Source organism: Neoarius graeffei, chromosome 18 (genome assembly GCF_027579695.1).
Source record: "Neoarius graeffei isolate fNeoGra1 chromosome 18, fNeoGra1.pri, whole genome shotgun sequence".
In the NCBI taxonomy this organism is placed as follows: domain Eukaryota; kingdom Metazoa; phylum Chordata; class Actinopteri; order Siluriformes; family Ariidae; genus Neoarius; species Neoarius graeffei.
The window spans coordinates 43,858,849-43,884,146 of NC_083586.1; the positions used below are offsets into that span (position 1 = coordinate 43,858,849).

The 25,298-nt window shown below is 44.1% G+C and overlaps 1 protein-coding gene across 9 annotated transcripts in view; it reads left to right on the forward strand.

Moving 5' to 3' along the window:
* The window catches only part of atp11a (ATPase phospholipid transporting 11A), a 191,645-nt gene that overhangs the window by 23,432 nt on the left and 142,915 nt on the right, over positions 1–25,298 (forward strand). For 5 of the 9 annotated variants that reach the window (XM_060898853.1, XM_060898854.1, XM_060898858.1 and 2 more), the window contains exon 1: positions 8,684–8,811. The exons of 3 other annotated variants lie outside the window; for them this stretch is intronic. In XM_060898853.1, the coding sequence (XP_060754836.1) occupies positions 8,737–8,811 (75 nt within the window). In that variant the 5' untranslated portion in view covers positions 8,684–8,736. Of the gene's footprint in view, positions 1–8,682; positions 8,812–25,298 lie in introns of those variants that run through there. One more of the 9 variants, XM_060898860.1, reaches the window with a different exon arrangement.

Consider the following 25,298-nt stretch of genomic DNA (forward strand, 5'->3'; position numbering starts at 1 on the left):
ATTAACAAAATGTATACTTTGACAATTTCATGAGTGTTTGTTTTCCTTCTGAAATCAACTCCTCTCAATTTTTGGAGGAATTTCATGAAACTTAGCAGGATTCTTTATGTTGGTAATACGCATATTGCAATTTTGTTCAATTCAGTTGGATTTTACCAGAGTTACAGCATAGTTGCCAGCAGAGGATATTGTGCTCTCAGAGCACTCTTGTATTTTATTTTTAATTATTTATTTATTTATTTTTTTTTTTGGGGGGGGGTTGTGTTGTCCTCGGTTGGTTCAGCAACACGTGCCACCATTTTGTTTTTCTCTACTCGCGGTACATGAGCTGATATCCTAGTAGTAGAGTAGCCAATCAGAGCGCACGATTGCTCATATCCAGTGAATGTGAGTAGAATAATTACATTTACTCTGCATCAGGCACCGAGAGCAGAAAGGTTCCGCACCACGTTTTGGTGGACGCGAACCTCAGACCATGGTTTTCGAGAAGACCAAGGACCAGATTTCTGGAGTGCTCCCAGGCTTGAAAACATCTTTCACACTTGAGCAAACAGGGGTAGTGTTCTACGTGGCAGTGAGACTGTAATATACATCCAAGTGTTGATCAGGGAAACAAAATACAACTCTAAGCGCAAAGACTAAGCTAATTAAAGGGGAACTGAAGGCAATTATTTTATTTATTTTTTATCATCAAAATTCAATTTCATTTTATTAAATATAGGAATGCATTTTTGATAGCTATTTTGTCACTGCTATAGCAAATTGAGTGTTTTGAAATATGCTATGTAATATATCAGTCCATATGTCAACGCAATGGCCGTAAATGAGATTCGTTGAAACCTGTGCGAGACATCGTAGGACGGAAGTAAAACATACAGCGGAAATGAAAGTGACCAACATCTGCCAACGTTGTCAAAAGACACGCGTGCCCTCCTTCGAATGCTGACGTAATCAAGCCAGAAGTTTTCTGTGTCCAAAATCGCTCCCTACTCACTATATAGTGGGGACGCCATTTTGTAGTGCTGTCCGAAACCTTAGTGAGGATTGTGTGAAATGCGCTCAGTATAATATGTATTTATCACAAAAATACATGCATGTTTTTATTATTTTGAAAACCCACCAGCAGCCTGATCGGCACGTTTTAATTGTGCGACAGTAATGACGTAAATACCAGCGAGACAGACTAGTCCTTATCCTGTCGTCTTTCCAACTCTTCTCTACTCCATGTTGGTTCGAAGTCGTATGGAATAATCTCAATCACTGACGAAGCTGGTAAATCTTGAAATTAATTTAAACTGGAATGATATGGCGATCTGGCCACTGCGTAAACAGTTTTCAAAATGGCGGCGCTGACGCTTGACGTTTCGAAGTCTCGCACAAGTCTCGTGAAGATCGCACGGATAAGCGACGCCTGCCATGGACCGAACGAACTACATTCAACACGGCTAAAAACCGGAAAGGCCGATAAGTGTAATATAATATGCCAATATGAGTCACGATATAAGGTTAATAAAACCGAAATTGTAATTGAATAATATGTTAATTAAGACATAAAGCGAGTTTAAAAATGACTTCAGTTCCCCTTTAAGTGTAATACTGAATACACATTCTCTTTCCAAGTAGTGATCAGCTACATTGATGTAATTTTATTTCTCTTGGCTGTAAGAGAGGAAAGGACGGCTTGGTGCACTGAACAAATAAACCAGATAAAAGTGCTGAATAAGAGGGAGTGGGTCTGTTTCTGGAGAGCTGCTTCTCGAATTCCCAGTTTAACACTTGTTCAAATGCTCAAAAGACATGGATTAGCTGGATCTGTCAGGTGTACGTGTGTTTCCTGACATATGATCACATGAAATGAGTTTAAATAATAAAATTGAATGTCCTGACAACCATTTTCATCTCCTCTACACGGAGTGCAGAATTATTAGGCAAGTTGTATTTTTGAGGATTAGTTTTATTATTGAACAACAACTATGTTCTCAATCAAACAAAAAGACTCATAAATATCATAGCTGAATATGTATGGAAGTTAGAGTGGGGTGTTTTTAGTTTTGGCCATTTTAGGAGAATATGTATGTGTTCAGGTAACTTTCACTGTGCAGAATTATTAGGCAACTTAATAAAAACCAAATATGTAGCCATTTCACTTATTTATTTTCACCAGGTACATTGATATGACAACTCCAGATTTGCAAATAAACATATCTGACATTCAAACACAAAACAAAAACAAATCAGTGACCAATATAGCCACCCTTCTTCATGAGGACACTCAAAAGCCTTCCATCCATAGATTCTGTCAATTTCTTTATCTGTTCACGACCAACATTGTGTGCAGCAGCAACCACGGCCTCCCAGACGCTGTTCAGAGAGGTGTACTGTTTTCCCTCTTTGTAGACCTCACGTTTTATAATGGACCACAGGTTCTCTATGGGGTTTAGGTCAGGTGAACAAGGGGGCCATGTCATTATTTTTTCACCTTTCAGGCCTTTACTGGCTAGCCACGCAGTGGAGTATTTGGACGCATGAGATGGAGCATTATCCTGCATGAAAATCATGTTCTTCTTGAAAGATGCTGACTTTTTCCTATACCACTGCTTGAAGAAGGTTTCTTCCAGGAACTGGCAGTAGGTCTGGGAGTTGAGTTTGAGTCCATCTTCAACTCGAAAAGGTCCAACAAGCTCGTCTTTGATGATACCAGCCCATAGCAGTACTCCACCTCCACCTTGCTGGCGTCTGAGTCAGAGTGGAGCTCTGTGCCCATTACTGATCCAGCCACAGACCCATCCATCTGGCCCATCAAGAGTCACTCTCATCTCATCAGACCACAGCACCTTAGAAAAATCAGTCTTAAGATATTTCTTGGCCCAGTCTTGACGTTTTATCTTGTGTGCCTTACTCAGTGGTGGTCGTTTTTCAGCCTTCCTTACCTTGGCCATGTCCCTCAGTATTGCACACCTTGTACTCTTTGACACTCCAGGAATGTTGCAACTCTGGAATATGGCAGAACTGGATGCTAATGGCTGCTTGTTAGCTTCACGCTTGATTTTCCGCAGATCATGTGCAGTTATTTTGCGCCTTTTTTTCCCCCACACGCTTCTTTCGACCCTGTTGACTATTTGCAATGAAACGCTTGATTGTTCGGTGATCACGTTTCAACATCTTCACAATTTCAAGAGTGCTGCATCCGTCTGCAAGACATCTCACAATTTTATACTTTTCAAAGTCTGTCAGATCTCTCTTCTGACCCATTTTGCCAGAGGAAAAGAGGTTGCCTAATAATTATGCACACCTGATATAGGGTGTTGATGTCATTAGACCACACCCCCTCTCATTACACAGATGCACAGCACCTCGTCTCGTCTCGTCTTCTTCCGCTTATCCGGGACCGGGTCGCGGAGGCAGCAGTCTAAGCATGGAAGCCCAAACTTCCCTTTCCCCAGACACCTCGGCCAGCTCCTCGGGAAGAACACCGAGGCGTTCCCAGGCCAGCCGAGAGACATAGTCCCTCCAGCGTGTCCTGGGTCTTCCCCGGGGCCTCCTCCCGGGGGGACATGCCTGGAACACCTCCCCAGGGAGGCGTCCAGGAGGCATCCGAAAAAGATGCCCGAGCCACCTCAGCTGGTTCCTCTCGATGTGGAGGAGCAGCGGCTCTACTCCGAGCTCCTCCCGAGTGACTGTGCTTCTCACCCTATCTCTAAGGGAGCGCCCAGCCACCCTGCGAAGGAAACTCATTTCAGCCGCTTGTATCCGCGATCTTGTTCTTTCTGTCATTACCCAAAGCTCATGACCATAGGTGAGAGTCGGAACGTAGATCGACCGGTAAATTGAGAGCTTCGCCTTTTGGCTCAGCTCCTTCTTCACCACGACGGACCGGTAAAGCGACCGCATCACTGCGGAGGCTGCACCGATCCGCCTGTCGATCTCACGCTCCATCCTTCCCTCACTCGTGAACAAAATCCCGAGATACTTAAACTCCTCCACTTGAGGCAGGACTTCTCCACCAACCTGGAGAGGGCAAGCCACCCTTTTCCGGTCGAGAACCATGGCCTCGGACTTGGAGGTGCTGATTCTCATCCCAGCCGCTTCACACTCGACTGCAAACCGCCCCAGTGCATGCTGAAGGTCCTGGTTTGAAGAAGCCAACAGGACAACATCATCCGCAAAAAGCAGAGATGAAATCCTGTGGTTCCCAAACAGGATTCCTTCCGGCCCCTGGCTGCGCCTAGAAATTCTGTCCATAAAAATTATGAACAGAACCGGTGACAAAGGGCAGCCCTGCCGGAGTCCAACATGCACTGGGAACAGGTCTGACTTACTGCCGGCAATGCGAACCAGACTCCTGCTCCGTTCGTACAGGGACCGGACAGCCCTTAGCAAAGAGCCCCGAACCCCATACTCCCGAAGCACCCCCCACAGAATACCACGGGGGACACGGTCGAATGCCTTCTCCAGATCCACAAAGCACATGTGGACTGGTTGGGCAAACTCCCATGAACCCTCGAGCACCCTATGAAGGGTATAGAGCTGGTCCAGTGTTCCGCGACCAGGACGAAAACCGCATTGTTCCTCCTGGATCCGAGGTTCGACTATCGGTCGAATTCTCCTCTCCAGTACCCTGGAGTAAACTTTCCCTGGGAGGCTGAGAAGTGTGATTCCCCTATAATTGGAGCACACTCTCCGGTCCCCTTTCTTAAAAAGAGGGACCACCACCCCAGTCTGCCACTCCAGAGGCACTGTCCCCGACCACCACGCGATGCTGCAGAGGCGTGTCAACCAAGACAGCCCCACAACATCCAGAGACTTGAGATACTCAGGGCGGATCTCATCCACCCCCGGTGCCTTGCCACCGAGGAGCTTGCAAACCACCTCAGTGACTTCGGCTTGGGTAATGGACGAGTCCACCTCTGAGTCATCAGCCTCAGTCTCCTCAGTGGAAGACATGACGGTGGGATTGAGGAGATCCTCAAAGTATTCCTTCCACCGCCCGACAATGTCCCCAGTCGAGGTCAACAGCTCCCCACCCGCACTGTAAACAGTGTTGGCAGAGTACTGCTTCCCCCTCCTGAGGCGCCGGACGGTTTGCCAGAATTTCTTCGAGGCCGACCGATAGTCCTTCTCCATGGCCTCCCCGAACTCCTCCCAGTTCCGAGTTTTTGCCTCCGCAACTGCCCGAGCTGCAGCACGCCTGGCCTGCCGATACCCGTCGGCTGCCTCAGGAGTCCCGGAGGTCAACATGGCCCGATAGGACTCCTTCTTCAGCTTGACGGCATCCCTTACTTCCGGTGTCCACCACCGGGTTCGGGGATTGCCGCCACGACAGGCACCGGAGACCTTGCGGCCACAGCTCCGAACAGCTGCGTCCACAATGGAGGTAGAGAACATGGTCCACTCAGACTCAATGTCCCCCGCCTCCCTCGGAAGCTGGGAAAAGCTCTCCCGGAGGTGGGAGTTAAAGACCTCCCCAACAGAGTGCTCGGCCAGACGTTCCCAGCAGACCCTCACCATACGTTTGGGCCTGCCAGGTCTGTCCAGCTTCCTCCTCCGCCAGCGGATCCAACTCACCACCAGGTGGTGATCAGTTGACAGCTCAGCCCCTCTCTTCACCCGAGTGTCCAAGACATAGGGCCGGAGATCAGATGAAACGACTACAAAGTCGATCATCGACCTCCGACCTAAGGTGTCCTGGTGCCACGTGCACTTATGGACACCCCTATGCTCGAACATGGTGTTCGTTATGGACAAACCGTGACTAGCACAGAAGTCCAATAACAAAACACCACTCGGGTTCAGATCGGGGAGGCCGTTCCTCCCAACCACGCCCCTCCAGGTGTCACTGTCGTCGCCCACGTGAGCATTGAAGTCCCCCAGTAGCACAATGGAGTCCCCAGTCTGAGCACCCCTCAGTACCTCTCCCAGGGACTCCAAGAAGGCCGGATACTCTATACTGCTATTTGGCCCGTAGGCACAAACAACAGCAAGAGCCCTCTCCCCAATCCGAAGGCGCAGAGAGGCGACCCTCTCGTTCACTGGGGTAAACTCCAACACATGGCAGCTGAGCTGGGGAGCTATAAGCAAGCCCACACCAGCCCGCCGCCGCTCACCACGGGCGACTCCAGAGAAGTGGAAAGTCCAGCCCCTCTCGAGGAGCTGGGTTCCAGAGCCCAAGCTATGCGTGGAGGTGAGCCCGACTATCTCTAGCCGGTACCTCTCAACCTCCCGCACAAGCTCAGGCTCCTTCCCCCCCAGCGAAGTGACATTCCATGTCCCAACAGCCAGCCGCTGTGTCCGGGGATCAGGTCGTCGAGGCCCCTGCCTTCGACTGCCACCCAATCCACATTGCACCAAACCCCTACTGCTACCTCTGTGGGTGGTGAACCCACAGGAGGTCGGGCCCACGTCACCTCTTCGGGCTGAGCCCGGCCGGGCCCCATGGGCAAAGGCCCGGCCACCAAGCGCTCGCATACGAGCCCCAACCCCGGGCCTGGCTCCAGGGTGGGGCCCCGGCTGCGTCCTACCGGGCGACGTCACGGTCCTGGATTTTTTCTCCATAGGGGGTTTTTGGTGAACTGCTCTTGGTCTGGCCTGTCACCTAGGACCTGTCTGCCTTGGGAAACCCTACCAGGGGCATAATGCCCCCGACAACATAGCTCCTAGGATCATTCAAGCACACAAACCCCTCCACCACAATAAGGTGGCAGTTCTAGGAGGGGATGCACAGCACCTGATATATTTTGACCACAACATCCTTTTAATGCATGTTGTCCCACTCCAAGCTGTTTAGGCTTGAAAGCCTACTACCAATTAAGTATATCAGATGCACAGCACCTGATATACTTAATTGGTAGTAGGCTTTCAAGCCTAAACAGCTTGGAGTGGGACAACATGCATTAAAAGGATGTTGTGGTCAAAATACTCACTTGCCTAATAATTCTGCACTCAGTGTAGTCTCATGACTTCGTCTCTCGTCCCAATCCTCCTCTCCTTTCCACTCTGAATCTTTTTTATCTCTTCTTATCTTATCTTTTTTCTTGTTTTTGCCGCCTTTATCTGTCTTCATCTGTCTTTTTTTGTCCTCTTTGTTTTATCTGTTTTTTTTTACTCATCCTTTCTTTTCTTCTTTCCTCTTTTTATCTTTTAATATTATCTGTAAATAATTGACATGCATTGTATCTAAACAACAGGGCGAAACAGCAGGGTTCTTCAGTGCGACAAAAAAAAAATTGTTCTGACACTAAGATTTGCATAGTATGCAGTGTGTCAGCAGATCTTGGTTTGCTCAGTGCTGGCAAAACGTCAGTACAACATTTGAAAAATCTCATGATAAACTATGGTTGTGATTTATGATTTTTTTTAAAATGTTTTTTTTAATTTAGTGTTTACAAAAAGATATTTGTCAAGTGGATATAAAGTGTACACACCCCGTTAAAATTATTATTTTTTTCTAATGTGAAAAAAATGAAACCATGACAAATAACTTCAAAACTTTCCCCACCTTTAATGTGACCTATAACCTGTACAATTCAGTTGAAAAACAAATAAATCTGTTCGGGGGGAATAAAAAACGTACAATAAGCTGGTTGCATAAGTGTGCACACCCTTAAACTAATACTTTGTTGAAGCACCTTTTGATTTAATTACAGCGTTCAGTCTTTTTGGGTCAGAGTCTTATCAGCCTGCCACATCTAGACTTGGCAATATTTGTGCATTCTTCCTTGCAAAAGCGCTCCAAATCTGTCAGATTGCGAGGGCATCTCTTGTGCACAGCCCTCTTCAGGTCACCCCACAGATTTTCAATTGGATTTACGTCTGGGCTCTGGCTGGGCCGTTCCAAAACGAGTCCGAATGCAGTTAATGCGCGAGTCCAAGCCCGAGCCATCAGTGTTCAAGTCAAGTCACGAGTCCTTAAAATGAGGGCACGAGTCAGACTCGAGTGCTATAAGTCTGTTGGTCAGTAAAAATAACTGGAGTAGCTACTTATTATGAAGTAATGCTCACATTGCCTCATTGTTTTCTGGAAAAAAGTCAATTCTCTGTCTATTTCCTTGTTTGCAGTGTTTTCACTGCTGTGAAATGTTGCATCAGAATTGCACTGAATATAAAACCGATAACTAGCGTTCACTGATGTCATAAGCAGGCCTGTTTCTTGAGCTCTACCTTTTTTAATAAACACACAATTCGAATGTTCAGATTCTCTCCAGATGCTGATTAGCTGGATCTCAAATCATCCATCAACGACACCACACAACAGCTGCATTAAACAAAACAGAGTATGGTGAAGTTTACAAGTAATAAAACTGAAAACCATTAAAAGTCGGCTCCTGAATGGTTTTTTTTTTCCTGACATCACTTCCAATTAATTTCATTCTCAAACTGCCTTTTAAAAATGATTTCTTTTTTTTCTTTTTTTTTTCTTTGGGGTGGGAAAAACCCCTAAACGGATCACTTAAGCGATCGTGTGACTAGATGGCCAGAAGGTAGACGGAATTGGAGGCCGGTCATGCTGCTTCACAGAGAAGCATACTTTCAAAGCGTGGGAATTTTAAGCCGGCTCGACCAGACATGACTTTACAAAAGGGCTTGCGAGGCTCGCCATGCCAGTTCGACGAGAAACCTTGTCGCATAAGTACAGCCAGCGACGACTTGCAGACTCTATACAAGTGCCGGGTTTACAGACACGAGGACTTTGTCTGTTTTATTTTTTGGGGGGCCGTATCAGACCACAGCTTGGAGTTTATGGGTGTAAGAGAGAAGAGAGAAAAGATCTACAGATATGAAGCGGGGCTTATTGAGGACAACATGCTGCGACAGGTGGACTTGTTTTCATTTTGCTGACACTTAAGGAATTTTGTGATGGATGTTTGTGCATCTTTGTGAAAGGGCTGGATAATTGCGTTCCCAGCTTGCCCGGAAAAACCAGATCGGTTCATTGAGAGTTAATTATTTTGATATCTTGAGTAGCAGTTTGTGCACATGGAGCTTCAAGAGTTTTTCTTTTCAAATGAAGAATTGTAGGAATGTGGTTTGAAATGGAAATGTAGTTTTGAGGCAATGCACTGTGCAACAACATATGCGAAAATCCTTTATTCTCGAATATACATGATTTTTAGAGAGAAAGTGGCTATATTTTGACAAAGGCAGAATAATTTGGTAGGAAAAATATTAACTTGTCAAATCTAACCCTTTTCAAATCATTTTAATGGTCGTGTGGGTGTGTACATTTACCACCAGGCAGCTGGGGTGGAAAACATCCGTTTTACTTCAACGGTGTACACTAGTTTCCATGTACGCTTTCTTATTTGCTCTATGTAACACGTTTTCCTAGAATTGGAAGAAAGCGTGCATATAAACTGTACATTTTAACTAAAACTACTGAGTGCCAGCTCCTCCCAAATCCCCCCCTCCACACACACACCAACCAAGTGCCTCGTTCTTATCAGATATGCAAACCTGAGAATTTCTACCTTCTACAATTCACTAATTTGTTTGAAGGTCTACATCAAAAGTATACTTTGTTATTGACCCGCCACCACACATGATTTATCCTCCGGGGTTGGCAGGTCTGCAAATATTGTCATTAAATAAAACCATACTGAGACATCACATCAGGTAACATGAGGCAGTACTGCTGATTCAGGCTCCCAACTCAGCATCTTTCCTAATGTTGGACCAGATTTGCAAGCTTCCGCTCCTTTATTACCTCGCTCGGGACGGAGTCCACCAGGGGGCGAGATATTCTTTTCAGTTTTTTTTTTTTCCATCTCCTCTCATCTCTAGCCGCTTTATCCTGTTCTACAGGGTCGCAGGCAAGCTGGAGCCTATCCCAGCTGACTACGGGCGAGAGGCGGGGTACACCCTGGACAAGTCGCCAGGTCATCACAGGGCTGACACATAGGCTACGTTTACATTAGACTGTACCTGTCTCGTTTTCTTCGCGGATGCACTGTCCGTTTACATTAAACCGCCTGGAAACGCCGGGAAACGGGAATCCGCCAGCGTCCACGTATTCAATCCAGATCGTGTCAGCTCCGGTGCTGTGTAAACATTCAGAATACGCGGATACGCTGTGCTGAGCTCTAGCTGGCGTCTCATTGGACAACGTCACTGTGACATCCACCTTCCTGATTCGCTGGCGTTGGTCATGTGACGCGACTGCTGAAAAACGGCGCGGACTTCCGCCTTGTATCACCTTTCATTAAAGAGTATAAAAGTATGAAAATACTGCAAATACTGCTGCAAATACTGCCCATTGTGTAGTTATGATTGTCTTTAGGCTTGCCATCCTTCCACTTGCAAGTGGGAAGTGATGTGCACTGGGATCACACACACAGCGGCTCAGTCCCGAAAACACTGCTTGTGCACTTCACTCGCATGCTCTGTGAGCTGCGCAGGGCCGGAGTGCGCACCCTCCAGAGGGCACTCGCTGTTCAGGGCGGAGTGATTTGGAGCGCAGGATGCCTGCGGAGCCGAGCGTATCCGTGTATTGGTATTGTTGTGTGCACGCAAATCGTGTATTGGTATTGTTGTGTGCACGCAAATCGTGTATTGGTGTTGCTGTGTGCACACTAATCGTTTTAAAAACGTTAATCTGATGATCCGCTGATACGGTCTAATGTAAACATGGGCATAGACACAGATAACCATTCACACTCACATTCACACCTACGGTCAATTTAGAGTCACCAGTTAACCTAACCTGCATGTCTTTGGACTGTGGGGGAAACCGGAGCACCCGGAAGAAACCCACGCGGACACGGGGAGAACATGCAAACTCTGCACAGAAAGGCCCTCGCCGGCCACAGGGCTTGAACCCGGACCTTCTTGCTGTGAGGCGACAGCGCTAACCACTACACCACCGTGCCACCATGTGGTGTTTTTGTTTGTTTGTTTGTTAGCAACATTACAGGAAACCAGCTGGACCAATTGTCATGAAACTTTCAGGATAGATGGGCATTGGTCTCAAATAAAACCTCCAACATTTTGGGGGTCATCCAGTCAAGGTCACCAAAAAGGTCAAAATCGATTTTGGTGCAAATGGTGTCCCAGTGTCCTGAATGTGTCCCAAATCACTCACTACATAGTGGACTATATAGTCAGGTTGCCATTTTGTAGTGCTGTCTGAATGTATAGTGAGCATTATTACACCCTATAGACCGTTTGCACATGACATCACATGTCCCATGACCCTCTCTGATTTAGCTGTGTCCACCATCTTTGTGGAATAACACATGCATAGCAACAAGTACCTTAATACAAAATGCCGCAAATTTGCGCAGTTATCGGCTGCTCGAACAATTCTCCTAAGGTTAGAGTTGGATTGTTTTTAGTTTACCTGCTATTAAAATGCGAGGAAAAACCCCAAATGGGAGCTCTAACCCGTTGACGACTGAGACAGTGGCTTGGAAATCTGAACAGATCGGACACAAGAAACCAGCTACAAATATGTACGAGTATGTGCAGATCATTTCATAAAGTGTAAGTTTTATATTTTGACCGTTTATGTGAACCATAGACAAAATAGATATAAAGATGTGACATACTGTGTAAGTGTTGCTCCAGTTTATATTGCAGTTACAAATGCATAGCACAAAGCCCCAGTAAAATGGAGGTAGTTGAGCTCAGTAAAATGTTGCCTTAGACGTCAATAATACAGTTGTTTTTGGTTTGCGTTTTGTGTAACGTTTGCCCACATCAGGAACCTACTAGATCCTTACAGTAAACTTGCGCTAAACTTTTGTATGCCTTCATTTGCTTCCCGATGACGAAGCTACTAGTTAACACCAGGTAATTCACGATGTCCGTGTAATTCACACTTGACCAGATCCATACATCGTCTTCATATTCTACAGCATTGTTGTACGGATCCACCCCCGAACATTCTTTTATCCTTTCCCTGTCCCTGACCTTATCACTATTACTCAATTCGTGATAGATTTGCGAAAAATTGCAGTTCGCCAATGTACTCTCCTCAGTTGCCATGGATACTATGCCACAAAGATGACGCAACAAAATCAGAGCGCGTCATGGAAGATTTGTGACGTAAGTGCAAACGGTCTATACAGTGCACTCGAAGTATCTCTCACAATGCATCATGAAAAGTAGTGCCGCGGCAAAGAAGTAGTTTTATCGTTTAATCAATGAGCTCACTGTATAGTCCTCTATATACTAATTCCCTATATAGTGAGTAGAGCGTAGTGAACGAGTGAGTGATTTAGGACACGGCGTTTGTAACCAATCAGCACTTATTCTGATCAAGTTCAATTACCCATCCTATTTCTTGATAAACTTCGGAACCAATCAGAACTAGAAATGAAATAAGAGAAACCTCGTTCTAACTTCGTAGTATCGGAAGATAATCAGCAGATAAAAAGAGAAACGAAATTCACCCCGTGGTTCGCCAAGGATGCTGACTCGATATCGAGTAAGTGGTGTTTATTTTAAGAAAATTTACCTTTTTGATTATTTTATCTGCTGATCACCAGGAGAAACCTTGACGGAACAGAGACCACACTTGTGATATTGAATCGGTTATCACCACACTAAAATAAGTGCTCCCGGGTGAGGCTTGTTTTGCCTGGCAGTACTTGTTTTTTTTTTTTTGTGGACATTACCTGATGCTCATAGTCATTCAAATCAGCCCTGCGATGACCTGGTGACTTGTCCAGGGTGTACCCCGCCTCTCGCCCATAGTCAGCTGGGATAGGCTCCAGCTTGCCTGCAACCCTGTAGAACAGGATAAGTGGCTACAGATAATGGATGGATGGAACACACCCCTTGTCTTATATCAGGTCCATATGGCAACGCAACGCTTGCTGAAAACGATGCAATACACATGCCACACCTCTAGGGGCGCTGTAAGACGGTCCCTTCGGAGACACCAGAACAATAGAAGAAGTAAGGACGCATGCGCATAAACTATTATGCGCGAGACTTCATATTAGCCACAAAGTCAGAAAAATCTGTTCGTAAAATTACATTATAATGACCAAATACAATGGAAAAATACTTTTCATTGTATTTGGTCATTATAATGTAATTTTTCGCAGTGATTGCGTTTTGGGGCACCCAAAACGCCGGTGCCGTGTGGACGCCAGGCCGAAACGATAAACAATTGTATCGGATTCACCTGAATCCGTTGCCGTGTGGACAGGACCTTAGTGTTAACCACACCAACAGAACACATGGCTTGAGGAGCAACATGTTGAACAAGCAAATTGATAGCCATTTGTCATGAATAGTTGGGTGTTGGTGGCCCACATCAGTGGTGGGATCTGGAATGCCATAGAAACCAGAATTTCTCCTTTTGAGGAGATTTTTTATTAATGTGAAGAGAACACTTGATACTAACAAAATATCCTGACTTCAGACTCGCAGACCGCACCTTTAACGCTTAACGATGAATCTAAATCACGGACTGAGTAAATATTCTGTTCCGATTCATGATGTTCTGTCTCGAGGCAGTGTATTGTAGCTTTTATGTGAGAAATAGACAGATTCACAGAGCATGCAGTCTATCTTCCTTCCCATTTACCCTCCTACTTACCCTCGATGACCATGAAAAAGAGCCCTAATTGTTTAAATTTAGAGCAGTGAATGATTTTTCCCCCCCCTTCTCTCATGCACAGCCTTCTGACTAAGCTTTTTGTGGTGCAACCTTGACACTGTCCTAATTATTAGTTTTATTTTTAGAATGGAGAAAGATCTGTATTTGTTCCTGTTGCTTTCGCTAAGGAGGCTCATCTTGATGGCTCTATTTAGAGAGCAAACACTACAAACTCATCAGTCCTTATCTTTAATGTGGTTGCTATGGTGAAACTATATTTAGAGTACGTTTGGATGAAGCTGTTTTTTCTAGGTGTTTTCTAACATAACCTCTTGTAGTTACAGTTTGATGTGTGTGTGTGTGTGTGTGTGTGTGTGTGTGTGTGTGTGTGTGTGTGTGTGCACGCACGTGTTCGTTCCTTCATCATGTGCCGACTGGAAAATTTCCATTTGGTTAAAAAAAACAAATGACTTCAGGATCATTTCTAATGTCACACTTTTGATAAAATATTAATATTGTTTGGATCCAACTTCCTGTGAACCCTGAATTCATAATGCATCATGAACATGCTTATGACCATTATAATGTTACAGAGCACCTGTAATACCTGTCACAAATGACTGCAGAAAACCCAACTAGGGGGAATCTTGAGATGGAACAAGAAACAGTTGTGTGCAAATGATCTTTACATTTACTACGAATTAGTTGTGTCCATAATGCATTATAAATGCATTTATAACCAGTTATACAGCACCCATAAGACCTTATTACACCCAATCTAAGCCTGTATATTGCTGATAACGCTCTATAGCAGCATAAATGTATTCATATAATAAATATGGCTCATGCTGTTTTTGTAATGTGCTATAGCACCTTATAACTGATTATAACTTGTGGTGTGTGTTTTTTAAATATAATATGTACTTGTGCTTTATAAAGTGTTATAAATCTAACCATGGCTACTTCTCAGCAATTATCCACTTGTCTTGAGCTCCAAGTACTTATGGACCATGCATAAAGCTTAATAAGCATGAGCATATGACTTTGTAATGTTAGGATATATATGTTAATAATTTTGTAATGCATTATAACTACAAGTATCTGTACCACAAGTTATAATGCGGAGCCAATATTATAATGCATTATGGCATGTTCTTATGAACACATCATAATTGTTTTTATATTCTGACACACAGGTATGTATTCATGTGTTTTATAAAGTGTTAATTTAACCAGAAGTATACACACTTGTTAGGCATGAAGCAGTCAGGATACGTAGACATGACGGTTATAATGTGTTATAACACAGCGTTAGTGTCTGTACAACAGGTTATATTGCAGAACCTGTGTTGCACTGCATAATGATTTATATCCAGTCTTCATTGTTCTTATCAGATCTTATAACGCTTTATATATTCTGAAAAAGTCATGTGCTCATGCTTTATAAAGTGTTATGTCACCGCTTATGTCAGGCAGTCAGCATATGTAGATATGATGCTTATAATGCGTTATAACACAACATTAGTGTCTGTATGACAGGTTATAATGCAGAACCTGCGTTATAGTGCATTATGACATGTCATCGTTGTTCTTATCAAATCTTATGCTTTTATATATATATTCTGAAAAAGTCATGTGCTCCTGCTTTTATAAAGTGTTATTAATGTAACCACAGGCAGTCAGGATACGTAGACATGATGGTTATAATGCATTATAACACAATGTTAGTGTCTGTATGACCAGGTTATAATGCAGAACCTGTTGTGATGCATTGTGACATGTCTTCGTTGTTATGATCAAATCTTATAATGTTTTATATATTCTGAAAAAGTAATGTGCTCATGCTTTATCAAGTGTTATTAATGTAACTGCTTATGTTAGGCACTAAGTAGTTACAGACCATTCATAATGCTTAATAAAGTATAAGCATATATGATATTAGTAAAGACATAACCATTGTAATACACTATGACACGGGTGTAGTATCTGTACTGTTGGGTATAATGCATTATGACATGTCTTCAGTGTTCTTATGAACAGGTGTTTTTATATTCCGACACAAAGGCATGTAGTTGTGCTTTATAAAGTGTTAATTTAACCAAAAGTATACACACTTCTGAGGAATGAAGCAGTCAGGATCCATAGATATGACTGTTATAATGTGTTATAACACGATGTTAGTGTCTGTATGACAGATTATAATGCAGAACCTGTGTTCAACTGCATTATGACATGTCTTCGTCGTTCTTATGATCAGATCTGAGAATGCTTGATATATTCTGAAATGAAGTCCTGTGCAACAAAGTCATGCTTTATAAAGTGTTAATGTAACTGCTTATGTTAGGCACTAAGTAGTTACAGATAATTTGTAATGCATAGTAAAGCAAGAGCATATGATGATATGATATTAGTATAGACATTGACATAACCATTGTAATGCACTATAACATGGGAATAGTATCTGTACCGCAGGTTATAATGCATTATGACTCGTCGTCAACACTTGTGCATATGAAAGGCTCTGGTATCATAGCTGAAATGCAAGTAATAACGCATTATCGAGCAGTATAACCTTTGTGTTTATAGTGTTCTCACAAGCACATGTTCTAGTGTATTATGCATCCTGTTATAAAGTTATGTATAGTACGAGTCAAAAGTTTGTACACCCCACTCTTTTATTTATTTATTTTTTGGTATTTGGACTGTTTTCTACATTATAGAACAATACTGAAGACATCAAAACTATGAAATTGTTGTAAGCACAAAAAAAAAGTTTAACGTTTCATATTTTAGGTTTTTTAAAAAAATATATAGTACCCAGCGTTTTACCTTGATGACACTTTACACACTATTGGCGTTATCTTAACCAGCTTCACGAGGTAGTCACCTGGAATGCTTTTCAATTAACAGTTGTCTCGTTAAGTTAATTAGTGCAATTTCATGCCGCCTTAATGTGTTTTGAGATCAAATAGTAAATAATAAAAATAGTTTTTGGTGTTTTTTTTTTTTTTTTTAATTATTCCATCCACAGCTGTAGTAATCCATATTATGTCAAGAACTGCTCAACTAGGTAAAGAGAAACGACGTCCATCATTACTTTACTTTAAGACATGAAGTGCCTTAATTAATAAAAATAAAGAAAAACCCTTGAAGTGTGGCACGGTGGTGTAGTGGTTAGCACTGTCGCCTCACAGCAAGAAGGTCCGGGTTCGAGCCCCGTGGCCGGCGAGGGCCTTTCTGTGTGGAGTTTGCATGTTCTCCCCGTGTCCGCGTGGGTTTCCTCCGGGTTCTCCGGTTTCCCCCACAGTCCAAAGACATGCAATTAGGTTAACTGGTGGCTCCAAATTGACCGTAGGTGTGAATGGTTGTCTGTGTCAGCCCTGTGATGACCTGGCGACTTGTCCAGGGTGTACCCCGCCTCTTGCTCGTAGTCAGCTGGGATAGGCTCCAGCTTGCCTGCGACCCTGTGGAACAGGATAAAGCGGCTACAGATGATGGATGGATGGAACCCTTGAATTAGAAAGTGTGTCCAAACTTTTGTTGAGTACCCGTACTGTTAATCAGACGTAGAGTGTATTCAGTGCGTTTTTATAATGAATTCTAATGCAGAAATTGTAGGACGTGTTACAGCCAGTTTTGTTTGTTCTGTCTTGTTTTTCTCTTTCTGCTACAGTAATTAGCTGGTCGGAATGTTAAAGGCGATTAACTTGAGTGGACAGGTCAGCTGATCCTGTTGCTGTGGGAGGAAGTGCTGTGGTCATTTGAACGTCACTTGAATGTGGAACACTGTTTTTCCAATCGAATTTGGAAACACTTAAATATAATGCTTCTGTCTGTATTTAAATTTGTTTAGCAAGGTGACCTTAAAATGCACTGGCTTAGTTGCGGTTTCTTATCATGAGTGTTCACGTAGTCATCGCTGGGAAATTTTCTGTCTCTCTAATGCAGCATTTGGAGAACAGAGGAGAAGGAAATGGGCAGAACAGTGATAAGACTGCTGATCAGAGAATGCAGTCATCAGTCTGATTGTTCCCCTGGCTGTGGATTCAGATGTGCATCTGAGAGAGAGAGAGAGAGAGAGAGAGAATGAGAATGAATGCACGAGGGAAGTCGAGAAACAACCCGTGCTTGTCCAGTGAAGTCACGAAGCTAGCATGTGACCTGCAGGATTGAGTAAACATGTCCCGTCTTTGCTCAGAGGACACAAAATAGACAATAAATAGTCTCAACTGGCGGTACTCAGCTTTTTAGAATTCGCAATTTGGTAATGAGAATGGAAATACAGTGTCTCGGGGAAACATTTGTGTCCTTTGTTACTCTACATTAAGAAAAACGTGTTACGTTTAAATTAAAAATAAAGTGACCCTAATGAATCGGGATATTGCAGCTGAATGAATGTAATCTTATTTGTCCTGTCAGCATCATATCCGATCATATATAAAACTCGCCTGCTCCTGCGACCTTTTATCCCCGTGCACACCCACACTCTGAACCAATTGGACAAATCTGTTTTGTATTTCAGCTCGTCTTGAACCATTCTGCTTTTGTCTTCAGTTTTAAAGCCAAACTATCAGTTTTTAAAAAACAAACTTCCATTTTTGAGCAAAGGCCCTGGTCACACTACAGCTCGCGATGGGTTTGCGAATACTTCGCGGTGAGAAATTGGTAGCATCGCCACCAATCATGCAATACACGGCGAATGTTCTCCAAGCTTCGTGAATTGTTTTTGGGTGTGTCTCCACCTTGAGTGAGTGCATGCCTTGAAAATTGGTGTTGATGTGTTCGTTGGCAAATGAAGACTTCCAGGTAGGTTTGAGAATACTTCCTGAAACTCGGAACCTTCTTTGAGCTGCTTGATGTATTTGTCCCAATGCTCAACAGAGCGGCTCAGCATAGCCTCACCTTCTCCGAGACTTAAAGTGCATTTATATTTGGGGATCCTTCAGAAAGTGTTTGTTCACATGCTTGGGACCCAGTCATTATGGGAAACACCTGATGCTGATTTGAGCGCAATCAGCACGCCCATAAGGACGCTGTTTTCAGAGACTTTGCAAATATTCTGTCAGATGTGCGGCGGTAGACAGATCTAAGTGCAGGAAGGGTGTTTGTTAGTCGGTCTGATATTTCCAAAAACAAAATGTGAGGCAAGGTCAGTGGAACAAAACGCAAACGAAACCAAAAGTGGAGTCATAAACGTGATGGTAATAATGATAATACTTTGCAAAGTCTCTGTGAAGTATCCTTATATGCGCGTGCTGATTGTGTTCAAATCAGCATCAGGGGTTTCCCATCACGACTGGGTCTTGTGAACGTGTGTGGCTGCTCGAGCACGCAAAGGCATGACGGTCAAGTGTTTGCCTGCTGTGTGACCACAGCTTTTCGCTCGCCTGTATATCGCCATGCATTGCCACCAAAATGCCTCATTTTCATCCACAACCTGTCACAAAGCATGGCGAGCTGTAGTGTGATTGTAGCTTAATATCTCCAGATCTGTAGCTGGTTTCTGGTCCGATTCGATACCTTCAGCTAAATAATCTGCATAATTGCAAATGATAGAGCGAAGATAAATCAAAAACGGCAATGTTTCATATTTAAGAATCTAGAGTCCCAGAATTCCAGGCAGACGCTATATTTGGTCCGTTGAAATACTTTGTTGGTTCCGTATCTATCTGGATTCCGGTCCACCAGTTGACAACCTCCTACTCCTCCGCAATTCCTGTTTCAATTATCTAGAAACTAAAAGAATAATCAGAATCACTTTTATTGCCAGGTACAGTATGTGAACACACACGAGGAATTTGACTCCGGTTTCACTTAGCTCTCTTAGTACAAACAGATTTTTTTTAAAAAAGTGTAGACAAAAAAACAAAACAAAAAAGCTATGTACATGTAGAATCTTTTGGTGCAAAATGGTGCATAGTGCAAGGATGACTTAGGCTACTTTCACACTGCAGGCTGAAGTGACTCAAATCCGATTTTTTCGCCCATATGTGACCTGTATCCGATCTTTTATTGACAATATGAACGACACAGATCCGATTTTTTTTTTCAAATCCGACCCAGGCCGTTTGGATATGTGGTCCTAATTCCGATTCCTATCCGCTCTTTTCATATGCGACTTCAGTCTGAACCGCCAGGTCGCATTCATCCGACTTACATATCATCAACAAGCCACAAACATCACTATTCTGCGCTGAAGTAGGCGGCGGGTCTCTCAAAAAAAGTTACAACAACATGGTGCATAATCACGGGCGCAGATAGAGGGTGGGACTCGTCCCACCCAGATTTAAATTCACCTCGTTCGGTCCCCCCCACTTATAGGGAGGAAAAAATGTCTATGCTGTCTTTCTTTGCATAAGGCAAACCTCACGGAAAAATCAAAAGACTAATTACCATTCGGTTTATTGAGGTGCACGGCAGTGTATACATAGTTGCAACAACTCACATAAAACAAAGACTGATATTCGGTTGGTTGAGCTGCGCAGACTGCACAGGTTGCGAGCTCGAGCTTGGTTGCTATGGTAACCCACAACAAGTTTGACAGGCATATCGGAGTTGGTTTGCTGGCAGCTTTGTCCCCCCAGTTTTTGTCCCCCCCCCCCAGTTCAAAAAACGTATCTGCGCCCCTGCGCATGACATCAATGCGAGGGACGCTTCGGGCTGTGAAGGTTCTGAATCTTCTCAATGGAAGGACGCAGAGGTTAGGGAGCTGATTTCCATTTGGGGGGATGCAGCTATTCAAGCTAGATTGGATGGGTCATACCGCAACCGGGCGGTTTTACTTCCGTAAACACTGGCCATGCTCACTGCGTGTGACGTCGTCATATCCTGCAATGCGCATGCGGAACACTTTTAGGTCGCTTTTCGTTCATACTGAGGATCACATCCAAGTCGCATATATTTGTTAATGTGAACGACCTCACAAAAAAATCGGATTTCACAAAAAAATCGGAATTGAGCATTAAGCCTTGCAGTGTGAACGTAGTGTTAGTCTCATCTCATCTCATTATCTGTAGCCGCTTTATCCTGTTCTACAGGGTCGCAGGCAAGCTGGAGCCTATCCCAGCTGACTACGGGCGAAAGGCGGGGTACACCCTGGACAAGTCGCCAGGTCATCACAGGGCTGACACATAGACTCAGACAACCATTCACACTCACATTCACACCTACGGTCAATTTAGAGTCACCAGTTAACCTAACCTGCATGTCTTTGGACTGTGGGGGAAACCGGAGCACCCAGAGGAAACCCACACGGACATGGGGAGAACATGCAAACTCCGCACAGAAAGGCCCTCGCCGGCCACGGGGCTCGAACCCGAACCTTCTTGCTGTGAGGCGACAGCGCTAACCACTACACCACCGTGCCACCCAGGATGACTTAGTAAATATAAATATACAGTGTGCACAGAATGACGGTATGAGTGTACAGATATTTCACAGCTGATGTTACTGATATTTGAGTCCGGTTTTAGCTGTTCATCATAGAGACAGCCTGAGGGGAAAAAACTGTTCTTGTGTCTGGTTGTTTTTGCGTACAGTGTTCTGTAGCGTCTCCCAGAGGGGAGAAGTTTAAACAATTTGTGACCAGGGTGTGATGGGTCTGCAGAGATGTTACCTGCCCGTTTCCTGACTCTGGACAAGTACAGGTCTTGGATGGAGGGCAGGCTGACACCAATAATTTTCTCTGCAGACCTTATTGTCCGTTGCAGTCTGTTCTTGTCCTGCTTGGTGAGCGATCCAAACCAAACAGTGATGGAAGAGCAGAGAACAGACTGAATGATGGCAGAGTAGAATTGTGTCAGCAGCTCCTTAGACAGGTTGAGCTTCCTGAGCTGGCGCAGAAAGTACAACCTCTGCTGGGCCTTTTTGATGATGGTGACTGTGTTGGTCTCCCACTTCAGGTCCCGGGAGATTGTGGAGCCCAGAAACCTGAAGGTTTCAACAGCAGTCACAGTGTTGTGTTGATGGTGATGGGCGGCAGGGTGGGGGGGGCTCCTCCTAAAGTCCACTGTCATCTCCACAGTTTTGAGCGTGTTCAGCTCCAGATTGTTCTGACCGCCCCAACAGACCAGCCATTCAACCTCCCATCTGTATGCAGACTCGTCACCGTCTCGGATGAGGCCGATGACCGTTGTGTCGTCTGCAAATTTCAGGAGTTTAACAGACGGGTCTCTTGAGGTGCAGTCGTTGGTGTAAAGGGAGAATAGCAGTGGGGAGAGCACTGCTGGATGCTGGATCCACATGCTGGATGTGATGCTCCCCAGCCTCACCTGCTGCTTCCTGTCAGTCAGGAAGTTTATAATCTACTGACAGGTGGAGGAGGGCACAGTGAGCTGGGTGAGCTTGGTGTGGAGGATGTCTGGAACGATGGTGTTGAACGCCGAACTGAAATCCACGAACAGGATCCTGGCGTACGTCCCTGCAGAGTCAAGGTGTTGCAGGATGTAGTGCAGTCTCATATTGATTGCATCATCCGCTGACCTGTTTGCCCGGTAGGCAAACTGCAGGGGGTCCAGCAGGGGGTCTGTGATGTCCTTCAGGTGTGACAACACCAGTCTCTCGAAGGACTTCATGACTGCAGATGTGAGGGCTACAGGCCTGTAGTCATTCAGTCCTGTGATGGTGGTTTTCTTGGGAACCGGGATTATTGTGGAGCGTTTGAAGCATGAGGGGACTTCACACAGCTCCAGGGATCTATTGAAGTTCTGGGTGAAGATGGGGGCCAGCTGATCAGCACAGACCTTCAGACAGGAGGGTGACACACCGTCTAATACTTCCAAGGTGACTACTCATCTCTCTCATGAAAAGCGCTGACCCATTACAGCTCTGCATTTCTTTACACTCTAATAATAAAGTATTCTCAGATGCTCCTCTTCCATTTAGGTCGCACTGTGTATTAAAGTGGAACACCTTCTCCTCTCAGTTATGTACGTTGTCTGCTTTGATACACGTGACTCAACATATAAATGACGTGCAAACTGCAGTTTCAATAATTGCAATTGCACATTATGCTGTACTACATTTGAGAAGCCTGAGTGCACATGATGAGTCTTGGTTCACGTTGCTGGCTATTTAATGGTGGCGTCTAGCAGCTCTGACAGGCCTCAAATGAAGAGTAAAATACTTGGTCGCTCAGCCATGCTAGTTAAATTAATCACCTGTGAAATCAAGGCCACGGATGCAAGCATATCATTAACGCGGACATCAACCCACTACGAGATTAGCAAGCTCCATGCAGGCACCGGCTAATTAGCCGGGGTTTTGTGGTGAAGTAGCTCTGATAAATACAACCCACAGGCCACTGGACCCAGATGCTCATTTTGCTTGCTGATCAGTTGGAGGGGTTTTTTGGGTTAGTCATTGAGATCGTTTCAGTTCTTGAACAAAAAGGAAGACTGTAGAAGACTGGGTGCGAGTTGGGGAATAAATCTGAGAATGCACAAACACCCTAATGGTTCTGCTTTAGATCTCCATCTCGGGTTGCGTCCCACATTTTCAAGACCAGATCACTGATGAATGTTGTTCATTTGCGCTGGTGCAAATTATTCTTGTTCAGGTTTCTTCTTCTTCTTCTCCTAACTTTTTTTTTTGGGATGCTATTTCTCTGTCAGTTTTCAATCAGTCACCACTAAATTTCACATGAATACCTCTGGGCTGAATTATGTTGCTATGACTGACTTTTGGTGCTGATCTGGATCACTGATCTGGAATAATCCATGAAAAATGGGTGTCGTTATAACTGTCAATTTTCATCATTTTTTTTCAATCAGTTTTTATCCCCTGGCATATAATAATGGGGGGGGGGAATATAGCTATTGCTCTGTCCGTCCGTCTGTAAACATTCTAGTTTTCGAAGCATAATTCAAACTATTAGGAATTTTTTTTTTCTCCTCTCCATGGAACCTGACAGTTATATTAAGTGACTAGAGGAGTTGTGTCTTTTGACATTTTGGGATTCCCCCCCCCCCCCCCCCCCCCCCCCCCAAAAAAAAAAATGTATTTACTTATTTATTTTCCGTATTTCCATGGCAACCAATTCAACTTGGGGAAATTTGGAGTGGGGTTTTATGTGGGGGTGGGGGGAGAGATACGTCACGTCATCTCCTGATGACTCTTGTTTTCTTTTTTGTTCAGGGTGCAACTTTTCCTCACTGTCATTCTCTATCTCTTACCATTCTGGGTCTATAGAATACGGTGGCCAGACATCGTGGTTTGTAACAGCTAGCACAAATTACTGATTATTTGTGTATTTACTTTAGTCACAGCCTCTATCTAGTTCCCTCTTTCTTGTTATCCAAATTGCATTGTCGATCAATTTTAATAAGCTTGTTCTGGTGTAAAAGCTCATCATTACGTTCGTCTGATCGGTTGAACCACTGAAAATCTAACTGCAAGGGAGAAAAGAAAGACAGGAAGGAAGGAATTGTAGCTCTTCTTTTTCTCAAAATTGTCTGCTGTCCAGGAGCCCAGAAGAACCATAAGCGTGTTGATTTCTTGAAACCACAGGATTCTGGAGGAAATTTCGTTCTGTCCCCTTAACCTCAAGAAGACCATTAATCATCATAAGGATCTTTTATAGGACTTCGTTCTCCGGCATCAGTTCATCCTCCCGTTCCAAGCATCTGATTATCTACGGCTGAGATCCTAACAGTGATGTCATCTGCCCTTGTTTCTTTTAGGATTTAGTCTTTGTCATCAAGCTCCATTTTTAATCAGTCAACATTTCCGATTTGACAATGATGGATGGTCTAATTTTGTTTGATGCAGCAGGACATCAGTGTTGCTTGTAGTGGAGATGGAGATGAGGTTAAACTGGGGTAGTGTGGAATTCTTTTTACTGTTATAAATGCATGAATATGGGAAATTTGACTATATCATGGTGTGATTTATTTTTTTTTTCTGTTGTGGTTGTCATATTTGTGACTGAAATTCTTGCATTGTTGTGCAACATGAACATAACTACCACACGTATGCTGGTCTTGACCTTATCGCTTTTACTTGGTCAACATATCAGGTTACATGGGGATTCCCATCTGTTGGAGTTGAATAATGACTTACACTTGTCCTGTTGAAGAATGTTTGTTTGTTTTTTCGGTACTTTTTAGCATGCCTGTAACTGAAAGTGAAAGATGGCAGTAAATTTGCTTATCTCTCTTATTAGAATTGAACACTAGTCCTTGGCATGTTAGATGCTGGCTTTGTGTTTGCTTCAGGCACTGATTTTCTGTGTGGTCTTGAGAACGTCTAGCTGATACGGTGATTGATGCACCATCTGAAGTGAAAAGGATTTTATGGAAAAAAGATGTTAATCAGAGCATCATGGATGGCCTGATTTAAAGCGCACACTGGATTTGCATCAATCAGTGGACACTGCCATGTCGTCCTTTGGGGGAAATGGCCTTGATGCAGCTTCCTAACATGAAATAAACAATTACACCTACATTACCGTCTTTGATGCTAAGATTTGAAATTGGATACTCTGCAGACTGGAGGCTATGAGGGGACGTTGGGAAAAGTAGAAATTCTGAATTAAGTGTTGTGTAACATTCCGATCGCATTAGGATAAAGAGTGACTGGGTCAGCTGTAGAGCAACGTCAGGGGCTAGAGCTCTAAAGACCAGCAAAAGCATCTTCACAGAAGAGAGATTACAAGGCTGGGGATGGGTTTAAAGTACTTTAGAGATGCCCATAAGCACCAGCGACCGGTGGTTTTTTCTGTCTACACAGCGATTTATATCGTCTCCGCTGCCCTTAG